Source organism: Porites lutea, chromosome 3, assembly GCF_958299795.1.
Source record: "Porites lutea chromosome 3, jaPorLute2.1, whole genome shotgun sequence".
Classification (NCBI taxonomy): Eukaryota; Metazoa; Cnidaria; class Anthozoa; order Scleractinia; family Poritidae; genus Porites; species Porites lutea.
The window spans coordinates 1,793,174-1,811,967 of record NC_133203.1 but is presented as its reverse complement, the minus strand read 5'-3'; the positions used below and the strand labels follow the sequence as shown (position 1 = coordinate 1,811,967).

At 38.0% G+C, this 18,794-nt stretch overlaps 2 protein-coding genes across 3 annotated transcripts; one reads left to right on the top strand and one right to left on the bottom strand.

Moving 5' to 3' along the window:
• Positions 1 to 1,763: 1,763 nt before the first annotated feature.
• LOC140930162 (histone acetyltransferase type B catalytic subunit-like) lies at positions 1,764 to 13,028 on the top strand. 2 transcript variants are annotated; one of them, XM_073379826.1, is made up of 15 exons: positions 1,764 to 1,811; positions 1,915 to 1,983; positions 3,660 to 3,735; positions 4,728 to 4,764; positions 5,003 to 5,089; positions 5,815 to 5,857; positions 6,001 to 6,119; positions 6,751 to 6,838; positions 7,522 to 7,555; positions 7,672 to 7,776; positions 8,758 to 8,801; positions 9,611 to 9,673; positions 11,241 to 11,392; positions 11,902 to 12,018; positions 12,710 to 13,028. In XM_073379826.1, exons 1-15 carry the CDS (start codon positions 1,805 to 1,807, stop codon positions 12,869 to 12,871), a joined length of 1,203 nt encoding a protein of 400 aa, XP_073235927.1. In that variant the 5' UTR covers positions 1,764 to 1,804; the 3' UTR covers positions 12,872 to 13,028. The 2 variants fall into 2 exon arrangements, with proteins under 2 accessions (XP_073235927.1, XP_073235928.1); XM_073379827.1 differs by having other exon boundaries at positions 11,902 to 12,022; positions 12,714 to 12,846.
• A 63-nt stretch (positions 13,029 to 13,091) lies between these two features.
• LOC140930163 (protein NCBP2AS2 homolog) lies at positions 13,092 to 17,827 on the bottom strand. Its single transcript, XM_073379828.1, has 4 exons — positions 17,701 to 17,827; positions 15,832 to 15,862; positions 14,804 to 14,876; positions 13,092 to 13,737 (listed from the first exon to the last, which is right to left on the bottom strand). The coding sequence occupies exons 1-4, from the start codon at positions 17,721 to 17,723 to the stop codon at positions 13,583 to 13,585; spliced, it is 282 nt and encodes a 93-aa protein (XP_073235929.1). The 5' UTR covers positions 17,724 to 17,827; the 3' UTR covers positions 13,092 to 13,582.
• Between the last annotated feature and the right edge of the window lie 967 nt (positions 17,828 to 18,794).

Below are 18,794 nucleotides of genomic sequence, written 5' to 3'. Positions count from 1 at the left end.
GGCATTTTCACGTCGTAGTCTTGCAGTGACGGCAAAGAAATGTACAAAAAAGCGTGATGTACGTGCGAAATATTGTTTAGCTAATTAAACCAACTTGATTAAACCTATTGCGGCTTGTTTTGGCCTCCCGTTGCCGTCGCCGTCGTCGGATCTTAAGGTCCCCAGCGACGGCAGCGAAAACGTAGCTATATAAAACGTCACTTTTAAAATGAATTCGCGAGTTTTCAAACTTCTTCGCGTTTATTCCAAATTGCTGAAAATGTCAAATGTAGGCAGATGTCCCTCATGGCTTATAATTATGTGGAGGCTCCGCTCAAAAGGGGTACCTTTTTTCAGGCTTCAGGTTTCTTCAGGTATCGGATGAAATGGTAGGGATTTCGATAGTTGAAGTATATGAAAGGGCATTTTGATCGGTAAAAAGGCCCAAAAGGAGTAACAGATACATTTTATGGCGCTAAAAACTCGAGAAAACGTTCTGGTTTTGTGACTTATTCTTATATCAGGGCTTCTGATATTTCGCGCGGTCGCGGACCCGCGAAATTCAGGTATTTCCGCGAAATCCCGCGAAATTCCCAAAAAAACGCGAAATACCGCGAAATCCGCCAGAAATATTTCCAAATACATGTCGGCAAAACATATTTAATACTTATCTTGGCTTTTAGACCTGTTTTATTCACCCCAAACGTCCAAATTTATCTCGAAACTTCGTCACTGCAACGAGTAAACAACGTCCCAAAACTACCAGGCATTCTTAGGTTAATGTTGCGAAAAACTGGGCACTAACCATAATGTTAATAGATTTAGCATTCGCTTATTTCTGCAGCGAACTGTTGTTGAAAGAGCAAATGATTATCCCTGTTAAAAAAACGTTAAACAACGCTGGTCATATCGACGCAAAATTGATCGATTTGAGCGAAATTTGCCAAAAAAAAATCCAGCAAAATCGGCTGTTTTTTACTGATTGTTTCTTGGGGAAGTTTCCCGAATTTTCCCGATTTTTCTAAGAACTTGCCCCTGAAAATCCTTCAAAATTTGATTTTTTTCCGCTAAAACCCGCGAAATCGGCCGATTTTTCTGCGAATTTAGACTTTCTCCCGCGAATATCCCGCGAAATCGGCCGATTTTTGCACGAATTTTGACTTTTTTCCCGCGAAAATCCCGCGAAATCGGCCAATTTTTCCGCGAATTTGCCCCTGAAAATCCCGCGAAATTTTTCTTTTTTTTCCGCGAAATATCAGAAGCCCTGTTATATGACTTATTCTGTTCGGAAGACGATTTGAGATCTAGAATTTTCGGAACATTTGTTGTAAAATTTCTTTCTTGCCTGCCTCTCCTAAGATTTTCGAACATCTAAAACTGGTATAATTGCCCATTTTTAAAGGATTTTTCAGTGATCTTTACCCTTCAAAGGTCACCTAGAATTTACGGGAGCCCTTTTTCTGGCTGAAATTTTTGAAAAGGTAAGTTTTGATCCCCATAATTTTCGGATCACTAGACTTTCAGCTAGAAAATCCGAACAGATGCCATGAAAAGGGGTAAAAATTGTTGGTTCTGACAGGAGCCGGTAATCGGCTCTTGGTTCTGATTGAAGCGGAGAAGAAATTTCCAATTTTTGATCAAAATCATGGGCTAACCCTTTCGGAAAAAGTCGAATTTTTCGTCAATGTAAAAATACAATCTTTTTTCCCTCCAAACGTTTGGCCAATCCGAAACGAGTTAGCATTCCACGTGATCAAAATAATTCGAAGCCAGTCTATCTAGACAGCGGCTTCTCGTATTATGACAGGAAAGCGCGCGAACCAACATGGATGGTGAGTGTAAATTGCTTCAAATTTTATCGTAAAATATCATTATTTTTATTGTCAGTTTCTTCTCCCTGCTTACGTCAATGTTTTGTGGATGTCAATATTTTAGTTCCGATGGTTGAGCAGGCGCTTGCTCGCTACAAATGCGATGCAAACACGGCGGTTCGCTTCAAACTTGGTAAGAGATAAGGACCAAAAACATATACCGTAAAATCCTTTTGTTAAAGCTTCTTCTATTGTAGTTATAATTTACGATATTGAGCACAAGACAATACCACTGTTAATCAAACATGATCACCGCTCAGTGTCCAATGGCGTTCAATTACTGATTACAATCAGGACGTATCTAATCGATAGAAATCGATCATCGAAAATGTAATCGATTAATTGATAATACTCGATAGTACTCGATATTTACCGATTGATTAGTCGATTTAATCGATTGAAATCGATAATCACAAATTTCTTGTCGCACATATGGAAATCGAAAATCTGATCTTATCATAACACTGCGTAACACTTACCTTCAAGCTTACCTTGGAATCCGCTTTGTTGAGAAAGATGATATTACTTCTTTCTCCAATGTGATCTTTGTGAAGGCGGAAATGACAGTTGCGTTACGGTTGCCTTGTTTATAGTTTGGAGGAGGTTAATGTTGAAATATGAAACAGAACGAGAAGAGGACTCGAGATATCGTAACAACAAGCATGACTTTAATCGTGAAGGCGGAAACGATAGTTTCGTAACAGTTGCATTGTTTATGTTTTAATCCTTTTCAGTTTCAAAATTTATTAAAAATTCTATAGTCAATCTTAAATAAAGTGTAAATGGAATGTTTATCAGTTCAGTTTGGACTACTGTGTATTAGTTCGAATGAGTTGTGACTCATTCTAGAGTAAAACTGAGAACTTTCTGAAAGAGAATCTTCGTCCATTTTCTTTTTGATCATTGTCGAACAAATCAATAAAATCAATAGCTAATTACAGAAATTGATCAAGATCGATAATCACAAAGATGCGAGTGATCGATTTCTATTGATTGCCGATAGTAATTGATTGATTAGTATCAATTACGATCAATTACGTTTGATTTCTATCATGTATCAAAAATATTGATGAGATACGTCCTGTTACAATAAATATTTAGGTGATCATTTACTGTCTGGTTTGGGTCTTTCCAAAAAAGCGTAATAGCCACAACCCCCCCTATGGACAAGGTAAGATATAAGTTGATCCCTAAGAAAATAAAAAACGATCGACAATGTGTCGACACATTGCCACAATCAAATGAGCCTCCTTCCCCCCCATTTTTTCTCATGCCTCTCAGAAATATTCCGGCAAAGATCAAGGGTGCCAACACAGCCTACCCTGGTAGCAGAAATAGCTTTCAAAGCCCCCTTAAAAAATCTCATCCATGCGAGGAGATGTGAATATTAAATGGAATGGCCACCACTTTCTAGATTCTTGATATAAAGTGCCTTGTGTTATTTTTGGCATTAGAAACAGTGGGACTGATGTGAGAAGGAGAGACAATTTATAGTAAACAGAATTACACAAAAGAAATGGCAACAAACAACAGTGGCAGATCCATGCCTTCATATAAAGGGGGGCCAGGCCTCAAAAAAACTTTTTTGGCCCTTTGTGCCTCAGTTTGGTTTTAAAATAAGGGTGGAGGGGAGGGGGCTTGGATCCGCCACTGAACGACGTAGACATGGGTTGAAACTGTGACAATGACATGGAAAATTACAAATACTCCTTTTCTATATATGAAACGACTTGTTTTGAAGTTCAGACTAGGGACATACGTATCCCCTTAAGAGGGCTTTCTATAACCAAACAAATTATTTTATTGCAGTTCAGTGTGAGAATGATGTATTCGACAAAGGAAAAGAGTTTCAGCCAGCATTTTCTCATCAGATATTTGGACAAAAGTGAGTGGTTGTTAAATATAAACCAAAATAAGGTTTAGTGGTTTGCTGTCACAAATGGAAGCAACTTGTTTTCCTTCACTTCACAATAGGGACCTTAAGCTCCGAGGACGTTGACGGCAGAGAAAACGTCGCTGAAAAAGTGAATTCGCGTTCTTTCAATCTTCATCGCGATTACTCCAAGTCACTAACTTTTTCAAATGTAGGCGAACCATCCTAAAGTTGAATTCCTAAGAACCATATCCAAGTGCAGAAAGGAGAGAGGAAATTTCATCGTCGCTTGTGTACTTCCTCCGTACAACATGAAATTAGGCATTTTTGCGTCGTAGTCCTGCAGTGACTGCAATGAAATCTACAAAAAAGCGTGATGCACGTGCAAAATTGTTGTTTTGCTAATTAAACCTATTGCTTTTGTGGCGTTCTCGTTGCCATCGCTGTCATTGGATGTTAAGGTTCCTATTAGGCCATTTACAGTTACAGGTGGAAACAAGGTTGGAGCTGACCTTGTTTATGATACAACCCTGCCAGCTTTATTATGTAGATCAATGTGTCTACTATATAAATCATGTTGTTCTTAATGCTAACTAGTATTTTTAAGCCTAATCTTCCTAATGAAAAGGAAAGAGATTTGTATCACAACAAAGTCAACCTCAACCTCACATTTACTCAAAGGCTTGGAAACTAAGCCCACAACTGGAAAGCTGCCTTCGTATAGACATAAAAAATTGTAAGTTATATCAGATTCTTTCTAATCATTCTCTAGTGGGAGAAAACAGCCAACTTTTCTGCGACAGCACCACTGGCAAATTGCCATCCACTCAGAAGCACCACCCAGATCTGGGTAGTAGAATTTTTGCACTTGTTTATCGGATGTCATTTTGCAGGGAACCAGTGGTGAAGTCACAAAATTATGGTTTTTTTCCTTAGGTTAATTATTCTCTACACATACCAGAAAAGATGATGTTATTGTCTCCTAATTTTGTTTTCTTATGCAGTGAAACCATCTTTGGATATAGCAATTTGGAAGTGCAGGTATACAAATTTAACTAATGTACTTTGTGGTACAACTTTCTACACTGTTGTTGCACGCAGACATTGTTTATAATTTCTCAAATTTTGCTGATAAACTGAGAAGACAAATTTTGTTTAAATTCAATAAAAATTGAAAGTATATTTTTATTGAGGCTAAAAAAAGCAAGCAAAGTAAAGAAAACTACAGTTTAATTATAAAAATGTCATTTTTCTCTACTAAAAATTTTTTTTTTTCTAGTTGTACTATCACAGTGGCAGCCTGTTGACCTATATGGGGATGAAACATGATGGAGAAGTGAACAGCAAAATTGTAAATGGAGTTGAGGTAGGTAATATGATACTAAATAGGCACCAGTCTCATATCATTGAACACTGTTAAACCCTGGGATTCTAAAATCTTGGACAAAAATGTTGAGAAAAATGGATGTTACCATGTCTAGTTTCAAGATAAAGCTCTTGAAAGCACTGGCAATCACAAATTATCCTCCTTCCTCCCAAAAAAACAATGTTGAAGCCCAGATGGATTATTTCTGACCTTGACTAAACAGTTTTGACTAGTGCGGGGTGAAGGGATCAGAGGGGCCTTAGCAGTACCAAATCTGTGGGATACTCATTCTGTAGGTATGAACAGTGCAAAATTCTTAACACTTTTTGTCCAAGATTATAGCATAATATCCTTAACCCTTGAATCTCAGGGGTGTATTCATTGCATTTTCTTCTGGTACATTTCTCAGGTAGAACTACCGTATAAGAGACAGGACTGTGCTCTAAGAAACATATGGAAGGGAACTTGGCATATAATTTTTTTGAGAAAAAACTATGATTTTCTAGTGGCCCAAGAGTGAAAGTAACACAACAGGGGCCAACAGTAGCTGTCCCTTTAATAAAGAACTTTGAAAACACTGGTAAAAGAGGAGGCTGTAAGAGTTTGGGGTCCTACATTTTTACTTTAACCTGCTGTATTGCATTACTGTATTGTATGCCTGGCAGTATTATTTTTATTAACCTCCCTGGACTAAATTGTTAATCCCCATGGTTTTCTTTTTGCAGCCTGACCCTGTTCTGAGTGACATTGCCAAAAATTACCCTGCAGGTAGGTAATTATGATAATAATGCTGATGATGATGACGACGACAATAGAGATATACATATAAAAATAATATGATCTTCAAGTAATTTAATCAGGTGGGAATAATTTTCAATTTTTGCCTTTTCCTTGATATTGTATCATTCTAGGTTGTCTGACAAGTTTAGATGAGTTTATTGCAAAACTTCCTGAAGAAGCCAAATTCACCCCAATGGGAGAGTTGCTTCATTCATACAAGTGCAGTGATATTGAGTATGAAATCTATAAGGTAATATTTTACTATCTTAGACTGAGGCACTTACTTTTTTGTAACTTTTCTTTAAGTAGTGATAACTCCATGCATATGCTCTTAGCTCTGAATTTTAGTCACATTCGTTTGTAACCCTAACTCATGTTTTTCTAGACCAATGAACTCAATGTTAATTTCTTTCCTTTAATGCACCTTATTTGAGTGTCAATGTAGTTAGCACAAAAGTACTAATTGGGGACACCATTCTTACATCTCTTACCGGAGACGGGACTGCCATTTTACGTGGTCATCTGAGCCACGAAAGGGTCTAGCAGTTTGCAGGGCAAAGAAAGTACCTTCATTTCTCTGTTATAGTAAGACCTGGACTATTTATTTGGTCTGGCATGGGACCCTGAATTGTCCCTTGTTTCTCTCATGTATGTAGTGTTTATAATTATTGTATACTGCCAGTGGATATTTGTGCAAGCAAGGAGGCAAAATTCCCCTACTCAGTTAAAAAGTTCTGTGTGAATATTTTCTTTTAAGATTAAGAGGAAATTTAATCCCTCACTTTGTCCTCATGGGAGGTGATTTTTTCGTCTGGTTGATCTAAATAGGTTAGATTGAGAACTACTGTCCAGTCTTAGCTCAGTAATTATGTATTCCCCAGGCTGATGTTATGACACCAAGACTCAAGGATTATCATGAAAGACTCCAGACGTTTTTGTTATGGTTCGTTGATGGGTCATCATATATAGGTACAAACAGTAACAACTACATCCCAAGTTAAAGAATATCAGTAATTTCCAGTGATTTTTTTACAAATAGTTATGGTGAGTCCTGGGACTCATCTTGTGAAAAATCATGAGTCCTAGTTCAGAACCAATGAGTGCCAGTTAAAAAAATTAGTCCGAAATTGATTATGCTTAGGCCTTTATGTAACCAGACTGTTAATCTGAAGACAGACTTCAAAAATCTGTATACTGAAATTAAAACATGGTCCTTCTATTTAAATGCACAACAAAGGCTAAAAGAAATATGCATTGTTAAACAACAGCCATAATGCATAGAAATTACATGAACGGGCCAATCAATCTCAGGATGCATGCCATGAACTATTTTGTGTCTTTGGGGATTTTTATTTGTCAGGGATGCTCACTGAGTTTCTTGGTGTTGTTTGATGGGTATGGTCAGCAAATGATGTAATACATTGATTGAAAAGACACTGTACAATACCCAGAACACAGTACATTCCTGTGTACAATGCAATTCTGCAACACCAAGAAATACCCAGAATGTGACTCCCATCTCACTATTTTGAATAATCTGCCTTAGAAACAAGATCAGGATTGTAGGTTTAATGCCCTGATGTACCTTTGTAAAGATTTTGTTTGCTTAAAACCAGTATAGTCACTATTTATTTCTGTACTGTCTTATTTAGATTCAGATGATGAAATGTGGACATTCTTCCTTTTGTAAGTAATGAATTTAAGATTTAACTTGGTGTACTTTCTTCTTTTTTAACAGTATTTTATATCTAAAAAACTTTTAAGACATCTTTCTTAACCGTCGGTGTACATTTTCTTTGCAGATTTGAGAAGAGAAAAGAGGCCGGCAATGTCTATTACAGTATTGTGGGCTATTCGACAGTCTACCAGTATTATGCGTACCCTGATAAGATAAGGCCTCGTATAAGGTAGATTTTTATCCTTCTTTTTGTACTCCTCAAGTTTTAGTTAAAAGTCATTTTAAGTTGGTAGACAAAATTTGATCAAGGCTGCTACCAGGGCTGTCATTTAGAGGCGAGGGCTGGGGAGTTACCCTGGCTACTATGTTCTTGGCCCCCAGCTTCTTTCATAGGAAAAGAGAAGAACAATAGAACCAAGAGAAACCTCTAGCTGTTTTATTCCCTGCCTACTTGTTGTATTTACCCAGCAGCTTCAAATCTTATTGACATCTCTGTGTTACTAAGGGGCGTGGCCAGGGATTTTCCCAGGCTACTACAAGTATGACCACCAACTTTCACTGGATTAAAAGAAAAATTGAACCAAAAGAACATCTTAGCTTTTCAATATTCCTTAGCTACTAGCAATATTATTTACCAAGTGCATTCTAAGACAGAATCCACCAGGAAATTGAGTATTTTAATTATTAGAGGACAAAAACCTTGTGCCAGAATAATTGAAAGAGTATTTCATTCTTTTTACATTTTCCAAGGCCTAAAGATATTATTAGTCAAATTTCCCATGGGAGTGCGAGAAAAAGAATGTCAAATTTCACAAGAATTGTGAAAACACAGGTAAAATTCGGAAAATTTCAAGTGTAAGATGTAATTTTGTGAAATTTGACTTTCATTTTCTCGGGCTCCCATCAGAAATTTACTTTGGTGTTACTACAGATGACTAATTACATCTTTAGCCCTTCAAAAATGTAAAAAAGAGTGCAACATTCTTTAAATTTATTATTCTTGTACAAGGTATTTGTCCACTGAAAATTAAAGTTACTCAGTTTCCTGGTGGATTCCTTGTTTAAATCTGAGTAACAACCCTGCTTGTCCCTTTGACTTTGTAGTCTATGTGTATGCAATTACAAACGTAGTTGACATTTATTGAAGACATGTAATTTCCCCTGGAAATAGAGATTTCATTATTTTTTGCTCTTTGTTTTTTCTTTACAGTCAGATGCTTATTCTTCCTCCTTTTCAAAGACAAGGACATGGAGGTAAACCATTTAACTACAAATTCAACTGTGCATTTGTTACAAACTGGCATCAGTAATAGAGTCGAACCTCTTTTAAGCGGTCACCCAAAATATAAAGAGTTAGTGGTTGCTTACGGAAGTGCTCATTTACGAGAGTTGAACTGCAGGAAATCTTTAACAAGGAGAAGTCCAGACACATGTATTTTTTGGAGAGAATGTTTTGCATGCAATTTTTAGGTTACTATAAACGTGAATATCTTACAGTTTCCTCATACTCTGAGTAACCATAATACATACCCAGGAGGGGTACTCCGGATTTTAAGTGACAGGGATGATCGAAAAGGGACAAAAATCAAAACCCCAAAAAATCCGTAGGCCAAAAATTAACCCCCCTAAAATCCCATGCTGAATTTCCGAGCCTTAGATGGAATGTAATGCATTTAATATTAAAACAGTTTCAAAAATCCCCCAAAAGTTCCTATACTTAAATCAAGCCACCCAAAAATAAACTTGCCAAATTTTCCTGCCAAAAAAAATCCTGGAATCAAAAATTTCAAACCAAAAAAAATCCTTCAATCATCCCCGTCACTCGAATACCAGAGTACCCCCTGAGGAAAACATACTTCAAATGCATCTAAAACAGTCAAACTAAAATGCGTTTGTGGTTCCTTACAAGAGGCGGTCATTTACAAGAGGTTCCAACTATAAGGCTATGACTGGGAAAATTCTGGTGTTTTGGATAAACAGTCGGTTATGGGAGGTGGTTGCTTACAAGAGGTTGTCGCACATGGAGGTTCGACTTTATTTATGGTTTGCTATTATCTCGTCAGTTCAGTTGCTCCAAACCGTTGATAAATTCTATGTCAAGAATCCGCGGGTGCTAGACATAACAGGTATGTATGATTATTTTTGAAGTAATGACTGTGCCATTGTACTGTAAAATTATAGGATCAGGGTTCCTCAGAAGCTCTCGTGACTAGCAGAAATTGCCATCTAGTCACTACAGAAGTATTACCTACTCTCTAAAAATAGTTTTAGTGGCATGAGAAATTGTTGTCTTAATTGTTTGTTTGTCAATGCTTTAGTTTAAAATGAAGCAAATGTGGCTGAATAAAGGTACTAACTCAGACTGTCCAACCATCCCAATCTCATCGGGATTGTCCCGTCCCGATTTTGCTTGAAAATCCTGAATCCTGACCAATTTGCAATCGGGATAGGAAAAATCCCGATGTTGACATCTGTTCTGATGTTTTTCAATGAATTCTTACAATTTTTATACAAGAACACCTGGATGTAACAGAGCATACTTAACTGAAACTGATCAGTATCCAGAAAAATTTGAAAACTGCACAAAATATAAAATAAAATTGAGTACTTGCACAGGAAGCCATGCAAATAAAAATAAGCATAAAAATGACAATTGATTTAGTGAATGTTCTAGACAGTAAGTGTCCTCTCAGAATGCTAGAAATGGCTTTTCAGAGCATCAAGATTTCAAAATTATCTGGGGGAGCCGGCCCTCGCCCCCACAGCAGCTCATGTCTTTGGCTCTCGTGTCATTCATCAATGACTGAAAAATATTCCGATTTACATCCTCAAAAGGTTGCTATCTTCATGTCTAAATTTCTCTCCCTTTCTGCTCAAAATGCATTTTTAGCCCACCCACCCTCTCCCTCTCCCCAAAAGGTGGGTAACCCTCTCTCATAACTTGCTTGAATGCTTCCCCCATAGAAGACTGTGACATGATAACCCACCCTCTTCAGTATCTTCCCTAGGTGGTGTGGTTTTGCTTATGGCCCTTGAAGGCAGCTCTGTGTACAGTTGAACCTGACTTTATGGACACAGCTTTGTCCCTGGGGAAAGAAGGCCTTTATATTTTCTCAAAGTCACTTTCTATGGACCCATCAGTGTCTGTATTAACAGGGTTTGACTGTATCATCATTTCCAGTATTTGACTGGCACTCTGACCACTTAAAGGAGTTGTGTCACGCAGTTCAGACAAATTAGGTAATTACAAGATGCCCGCTAAATTAAGACAAACATAAAAATAACCGCTCAAATCATAAAGGAAGTTTAAAATAACACAACAGAAACAGCAGATTCCACGGATGGGCGAAACTGAAGAAGATTGAAATGGATTGAAATTAGAGTTTTTGAAAACTGTTCAGCCTAACAGTTTTTCGAAGTTGATTCCTGCTGCTTGCAACTTCAAAAATAATGCTCAAGAGTACAGATTTGATTGTCTTAGATCTCTGATTTTGTCATTTACATATAATTTCTTTGCTTACTTCAAGTTCTATAGCGACTGAGGGCGAGTAATTGGCAAAATTAAACAGAATGAACTGGACTGCCGTGACACAGCCCCTTTAATTCTCTACTTTCTGTCAAGTTAGATCAAACTCAAACATAAAACATGGTAGATTCACAAAGTTCAAAAATTATTCTCCATCTTTTTCTTAGTGGAGGAGCCTTCATCTGACTTCTTGAAGTTGCGGGATTATGTAGATGCCTTAGATTGCAGGAACCTGTCAGCATTTTCACCGGAAAACTTACGAAGTGGCTTCAGTAATAAAATGGTGCAGCAAGCAAGAGAAGAACTAAAGATCAACAAGGTAAAGAATGATATTGAAACCCAGGTTCAGGGGCTTAGCCAGGATTTTTCAAAGGGGGGGTCACAGACAGGGACACCATCCGGGGATTGCGGACTATAATGGTTTATACCGCTGCTCTCCCTCGTGTATCAGCGGGCTCAGTCATATTATCGCAGCATGAAGCGCCATATTAACTAAAGACAAGAGCCGTTGACAAAAATACTTTACAAAAAAACAAATTTTAAAGAAGTGGGCTTTTCAACAATGGCTTTTACGGCCAAGATATTGTCATGGCGTTTTCGCTACCTGAATATTGTGATTGTAGGTTGTTTGCTCAAAAGAAGGCCTACCAAGGGGGGGTCATGGGCACCCCAAGACCCCCCCCTAGCTATGCCCCTGAGGTTGTAATATTATTGAAATGTCTTGGCCTCTTTTTTTTTTTATTTGCATGATTGCATTTTACCATCTCCTTTAGTTACAGATTCCAAATACTTAATTTTATATAATTATGTTGAAATATTACCTTGTAGCTTCAGTGCAGAAGAGTGTATGAAATTCTACGTCTCCGTGTGACAGATCTTAGTAACGCTGAAGAATACAAGGCCTACAGGCTTGAAGTGAAAAACAGACTCAACATTCCATTCCAGGCATGTAAAATAATGTATAAGTTTTGGATGTTATCACATGAACTAAGGAAGTTACCCTCATATCTTCTTTCCTCTCAGTTCCTGTCACTACCATTTTTGTTTCTCCGCCATTCATTTTCTCCCAAGCTATATAGTACAGGCCTGGCCCCAGTTGTTCAAATGTTAGATAGTGCTATCCACCTGATAAATAATTACTATCCAATGGATAAGTATTAGGGAAACCAATTGCATTATCCAGCGGATAGAGATTTATCCAGTGGATGGTGTTATCTACCTTTAGAACAACTAGGGCCTGGCATTTTGGTTACCACTCCCTTTTGTTCTCCCTTTCTCCTACCACCTTCCTTTTTGTCATCCCCATTTCGTGCACCTTGCCTAGTCCCTCTACAGTGATTTCCCAGGCCCTCACTTCAATGACGTATCCGAGGCAAATGGGCGGGAAACATCTTTGCTTGGACCACGTGACCCAAAACAATAATGAATAATGAGGCCTAGGGACAAGGCAAGTTGTCACCCTTCTTTTGTTAAGTGGTTAAGTTTGCCCTTTGGGAATAACAATCCCATTGGCTCAATACAGAACAGTTCTTAGATGGATTATTCCAATGTTAATGCCAATTGCACCCCACTGGAGATCTGTTATTCTTTTGGGCCACGTGTAGTAACGTTCAACAATATTATTATTCATTTTCAGAAAGAGAAAGCTGATATGGAGAAATTAAAACGTTTGTTGAAGCCTGAGGAACTGACTGCCACTCAGCAGACACAGCAAGAACGAATGCAGTACCTGGATCAAGTCTATCAAGAGCTGGAAGCACATTACAGGAAGACCATAGAGAAAATGGCTGCTTCTTAAAGGCCATAAATTGACTCTTGATTTGAGTTAGTTTTGAGGTGTCAATGAGTTAACTCTGAAGTCTGTTGTTGTTAGAAACTAACAAAAAAAATTGTGAAGAACACCATAAAAGGAAGTACTGCTCAGCGCATTAGGCTTTATAAGGACACAAAAACCCTTTGACTTGTCTTTTTGTACTTAAGTAGCAGCCTGCCTTTTAAGATAACAGCAGCGAAAGATCTCAGCAAAATGGTAGTCATACTTTATTCAAAGTCTTTTACTCTTTAATGCTGTAATAAAAAAATTGGATGTTTGTAAACTTGTCATGCACTGGTATCGCCAGAAACAGCCAAGCATGAAATAAAAAGAGATTGCTATGACCCTAAGCTTTGGTTTTGTTTGACTTGGAATGTCACTGGACTTAAACTAAGGAGATCAAATTAGTTTGAAGTATTTTTCTCATTTCAAAGAGGCCAATACAACTCAACAACAGCCATGGCAGCAGTTTTGTGAGCCCATGGCACGAGGTGCAAATGTAAAATGTAGGTAGGGGTCCTGTGTTCTTTTTTTCTAGAATAACAATTTACTGTCTGAGTTCTACTCCTAGGTTATTACACATTTGAAAATGTTTTAATGACAAATGATGGGGTGACAACTTCTGGTAAGAGTCTGTCTGCTATCACAGATGACTTTTGAAGTACTGCTCATTGACATCACTAACTATGATAAATATTATCTTGGTCCTCGCTGGCTCTTTTCAATCTCATTTTGAATGTTTTTCAGGAAGTTTCTTGTAAAGGAAACAAGCCTCCCAGTAGCTTGAGGATATCTTTGAAAGTTTTCATTTGCCTCGCTTGACTTAACAGCTTTATCCAAGGCATCATTACCTGAAAAAAAAAAATTTGGCAATTAATGAATGAGGCTGAGTAGGATATGAAGAATTAAGCAGATTGAGGAGGGTGTTATCCACCGTTTAGGTTTGTCCAGCTCCGCAAATATTCTCCAAATAGCAGATGTCGCCCTACGAGTTGTCTTCTTGCTGTTTTTGCCTTGTTTTTAGCTATTATTTCGCCTAGTTCCAGCTGTAGTTCTTACTCTTGAAATGAGTGAAATATGCACCATTTTTTTTTTTCACAACCAAAACAACTTGTCCCCAGGTCCTCTTGATAACAGTGCCTTAACCTGTAGAGGGCTGCATTTTTGATGTCATTTCCTTGTTTAACACAAAATTCTTCCAAATTTGGTCATCAGTAACTGGTTATGGTGAATTACGCGTGTGCTTTTAACCAATCAGAATTGGGGAAATATTTTGAATGAACAATAATAACCCTTAAAGCCCCAATATCCACATACAAATTCTCCAAACTTATCTCCATACATTTCCTTACAGAATTTGTTGAGAGAGTTTGTCCAAAAATCAAAGCATTATCCCTTAGGTGATCATTTTATTTATTCTCATAACCTTTTCTTTTAATCATCTATGAGTATTGTTAGGAGAAAACTGATGTTGGTCACTCTTGGAACATAAAGGGTCAAACAACAAGGGTCAAGCAAAAATTGTTTAAAGGGCTGACATTTGAATAAATTAGATTGTTTCCATGCATGCTTTATTGTGCTATTGAACTTATTCATGCTAGATTTCTTAACAGAATAGCTCAGCGCGAATCAAATCCAATTGCACATTCAATGAAGCACACATGAATACAATCTAATTTATTCAATCTTCAGCTCTTTAAACAAATTACTTTTAAACTTAACATTTTTCACTCTTGATAATGTGTGTTACATCAAAACATCAAGTAACTTTTTTAAGTTCTATTTTGCTTGTTAAATGCTTCAACAAGCAACTGACTATCAGAAGTCAAAAATAAAAAATAAAACTGTCACAGCCTGAGTAACTGCCATGAGGGCCTAAATCAAGCTGCTATGAATAAGGAATCTGAACTTACGTACCCCAAAGTGTCATTCGTCTGTAGGTGTAATGGGTAAGCTGGGCCAGACGACGGATGGGATATGAGTTAGCAAGCTGAAGATAAACCAAAATGACTCAATTTAATTTATTATTACTGATTGTATTACAGTATGCTTAGTATACATGTATTAATAATTTTCAGTCTCAGGCTATTGCCTATCACACAAAAGCTAACAGTTAAAGGGTAAGTTTTGACCCATAATATATTAGCCTCTCGGGGTCATGGACTTGAAATCCACTACCCCACAATACCCCTACCAAATATTTTACATTGTTCCTTAGTTTCCCTTTTTTCTCCCTCTCTTTTTAATCATTTTGACATATGCATTGTTACAGTGCTCTCCCTAAATTTTAGCTAAGCAGGTAAGGGACCATTCCTGGCCAACAAGGCAAAAAATATAGTGCTAGAGGTGTACTCTCCTCGGCGGGTAGTGGAGTGAGGGACATGGCCCCGCCCTCACTTGGGAAATTTAGGAGCTAGCTCTCTGAAGAGTCATTCCCTCATTTTAAGACCTACATTAAGCAAATCAGCCATTGTTATCTTTGTTGCTTTAGGAAAATTTTACTGGTTACCGCCTGATAAGGAGAACACTTTTTATCATGCCATTATGTACACATCAATATTATTCATACCAGTATTTGCCTAATTTGGTGAACATTCTCCTGATCAGTTGTCAATCATTTTATATTCTATATGTTGCTTTTTTCAGGGAACAAGTGTTTCCACTTAAAAACTCAATAAAAGCTAATTACTGTACACAGTGTGAAATATTTTGAGACCTTTAATTTGGTGGCCAAATACTACTCTCCTGCTACCACCATATTGGACAACAGAAAGACCCTGTGGATGGGTTGATTGGGTGAATTGAGCCGTTTTGGAACAATGGTTTCCCATTTATTTCCCTATTCATCATAACAACTAAGAAAAGCCTTTTCTATTTCCAAGTTAAAGATGATTAATGCCTATTGTATACAGTAAAAAAAATGATCAACAAAATTATTAACTTACTCTTTCAACGAGTTGTTCATTGGCCAGATAACTATAATACCAAAAAAAAAAAATTACAAGGAGTCAGTTTTACACTGTGTAACATTCATGTAACAGTGCAAAAGAAGAGGAATGTAAGAAGATTATTTTTCTTTCCTCTGCCATGTGCCATGTATATAAAATTACAGAGATTTACACACCAGTCATACAACTTAAAAAATACTGATGCATGTCTTATAAACCTGGGTAATCTTGCCATTATGTCAATTCAAAGGTCAGTTTTTAAGCCCATGTTCTCCAAAGAATACCCTGAATTGCACAAATTTTATAAGCCCACAACAGCCTCTGACTGGCATAAATGTCAACCGATAGTATTTACCCTAATTTATTTGTAAATGGTTATTTATAGTTGTAAGAGGAAGTGGCACTTCCTGCTTTCTTGTACAAATTACATTGTTCTTATGTTAAAAAAACTATTTGTGAAAGGTTTGAACCTGGGAGTAATTTCTTAAGTAGGTGGCACATGATTGCCGGCTGATTGTAGTCCTGCAAAGGACGGTTGTTACCAGCACTATATGAACGACATGGACAGACTCACTCGGCAAGCAAAACTGACAATGGCAGAATGATTGAATAATTGACAATTTGATTGACAATTTGACTGACAATAAACAACTGTTAAGCTGTGACAAAAAGATGGATCAAAACGCACCAATGGCATTTAAGAGTCGTCATAGCCAATAATATCACAGCTTAACAGACAGAGGACCGACAACATCGTGACTTCATTGACCACTGGTCAATAACCAGATTTCAATACCATCAACTAACTTGATACAACTCACTTTGACTCTGAAGATGACTACTGCACAGGTTGTCAAAACATCAGTCCCTGTCAGCAATAGTCACTTCAGGACTACGCTCACTCTAGCCTGTTCCAGGCGTTCAGATAGTGGGGAGCGGTGCGAAGTAAAAAGGAGCACAAAAAAAATAAAAGCGAGGGAGGTTCTTTACTTCGCACCGCTCTCCACTATCTGAACGCTTGGAACAGGCTACGCTCACTCGGACGATTACACTTCACCTAGCTACTTATGCAACAATTTGTAAAGCATGACTGTGACAAGAAGAGCAAGGCCTAGGAGGTTTGTATCAAAACGGGCTTAACTACAGAATACAGGGCAAATTTTCTAGGTATACTCGTTGGGGTGGCTCGGTGGCTCGGTAGTCCCGACTAACGAGCCACCGAGCCATCGAGCCACTAATTATAAACTATATAACCTCGACTGAAGAGCCACCGAGCCGCCGAGCCACTAAAATATATACCTATAATCTGCTATAATACATACTAAAGTATATGCCTTCTATGTCTGTCTTATACTTATACTCTTTCTCGTTCTTTAAACACTTGTCGTGACTAGCGAGCCACCGAGCCACTTCTGTTTAAGACTTTAAAATATGGCCCTGTATTCTGTAGTTGCTCCTCAAAACGAACACAGTCCCAATCTACAATTCATCACTTGACTTTCTCTCAGGCTGAAAGCAGTGATAATAATAACTGTATAAATACGATAATATATGGGATTTATTGGTTGAGTCAACTTGAAGCCTTGAATTGCCACAATTTGGCTGTTTGGGGAAAGAGAAAAACACCTCTCTTGAATGATCTTGGTGATGAGTAAATGTTATGTTTGTTGAAATAAAGTATAATACTTCATTTTCTACTAATGATGAAAAGGTTAATATATTTTTTAGCAACATGTTTGATCATGTTTATATCAAATGTCATCGTAGAGAGGGATCGGATCGGATATATACGGGCATGAAAGCTATATTCTCAACTACTTCTTAATACATACACCCAATGAACATGAATGAAACTGTGATACCAACCTTAGTAGCATCCGCAAAGGCATATTTTAAAGGATGAACCAGACGTAGATTGCTAAAAACCTTCCAAATAAAGAGTGACGTCTATTTTCAGGCAAAGGCTAAGCAGCCAAGCTTTAAACGACTTGTACCCAGGGGCCCACGCCATAATCGCGTCTCCTCGCGAGACGGTTCTTTTTTCGTGCGGAACTCCACAAACAGGCCCCTGAGTCGCCATCCATTGCCCCATAAATCCCAATCCGGTGGATAACGTAGTTGGTTTCCCTAATACTTATCCGCTAGATAATGGTAGGTACGCAAAATTAGAGCTTCACATAGTTCTACATAACTGGCCCTGGGGGAAGAAAATCAAACTTGCTACGGTATGTAGTTTTTCAGCGGATTACAGACATTTCTCCTCGCGAAACGTCCCAAGCGGCGAGAAGCGACGAGAAACGGCTGTTTTCACAGGCTAGCGGATTGTAGATTTGCCCACAAGTCAAGCTAAAAAATTCTTATCGAGCGCGAAACGTGAACGGGAGATTTTTTTCTGTTTTCTGCGGCAAAACTACCGGAACCGGAAATGGGAGGCGACGAACTTTGAGAAAGTCTAAGCGGATGGCAATTTTGACATTTTTGAGTGGCAGTCATAAAATGAAATACAAAATCTACTTAAGCCTCCCCTCTCAAATAAGTCCCCTTCCTCTAATAAGCCCCCCCCCCCCTTTTCAGGGGAAGAAAAGTTAATAAGCACTGCCATCTCCCCTTCCCTAATTATTCTTCACTAACAAACGATAGACTGTTTTAATCAATCACGGCTATAAGACTCCGTTTAGGCTGATCCGGGATGGTTTATTTACCAACTGAAAGTTCGGATTTGATTCTGATCCTCGGCTGCATGACCTCTACCTTGGCTCCGTTCTGAAAATACCGTAATATGAAATAAACCGTGCTTACGGTTTGAGAAGGCTCCCGAGACGGACGTGTACTTGAGCTTTTCCACCTCGTATTCTAGCTCGTTTTGGAGAACTGATACCATCGTCTTTTCTAAATTAAATAAGCCCCACGCTCAAATAAGCCCCCCTCCATAGGCTTGAAATGAATTAGCCCCCCCCCCC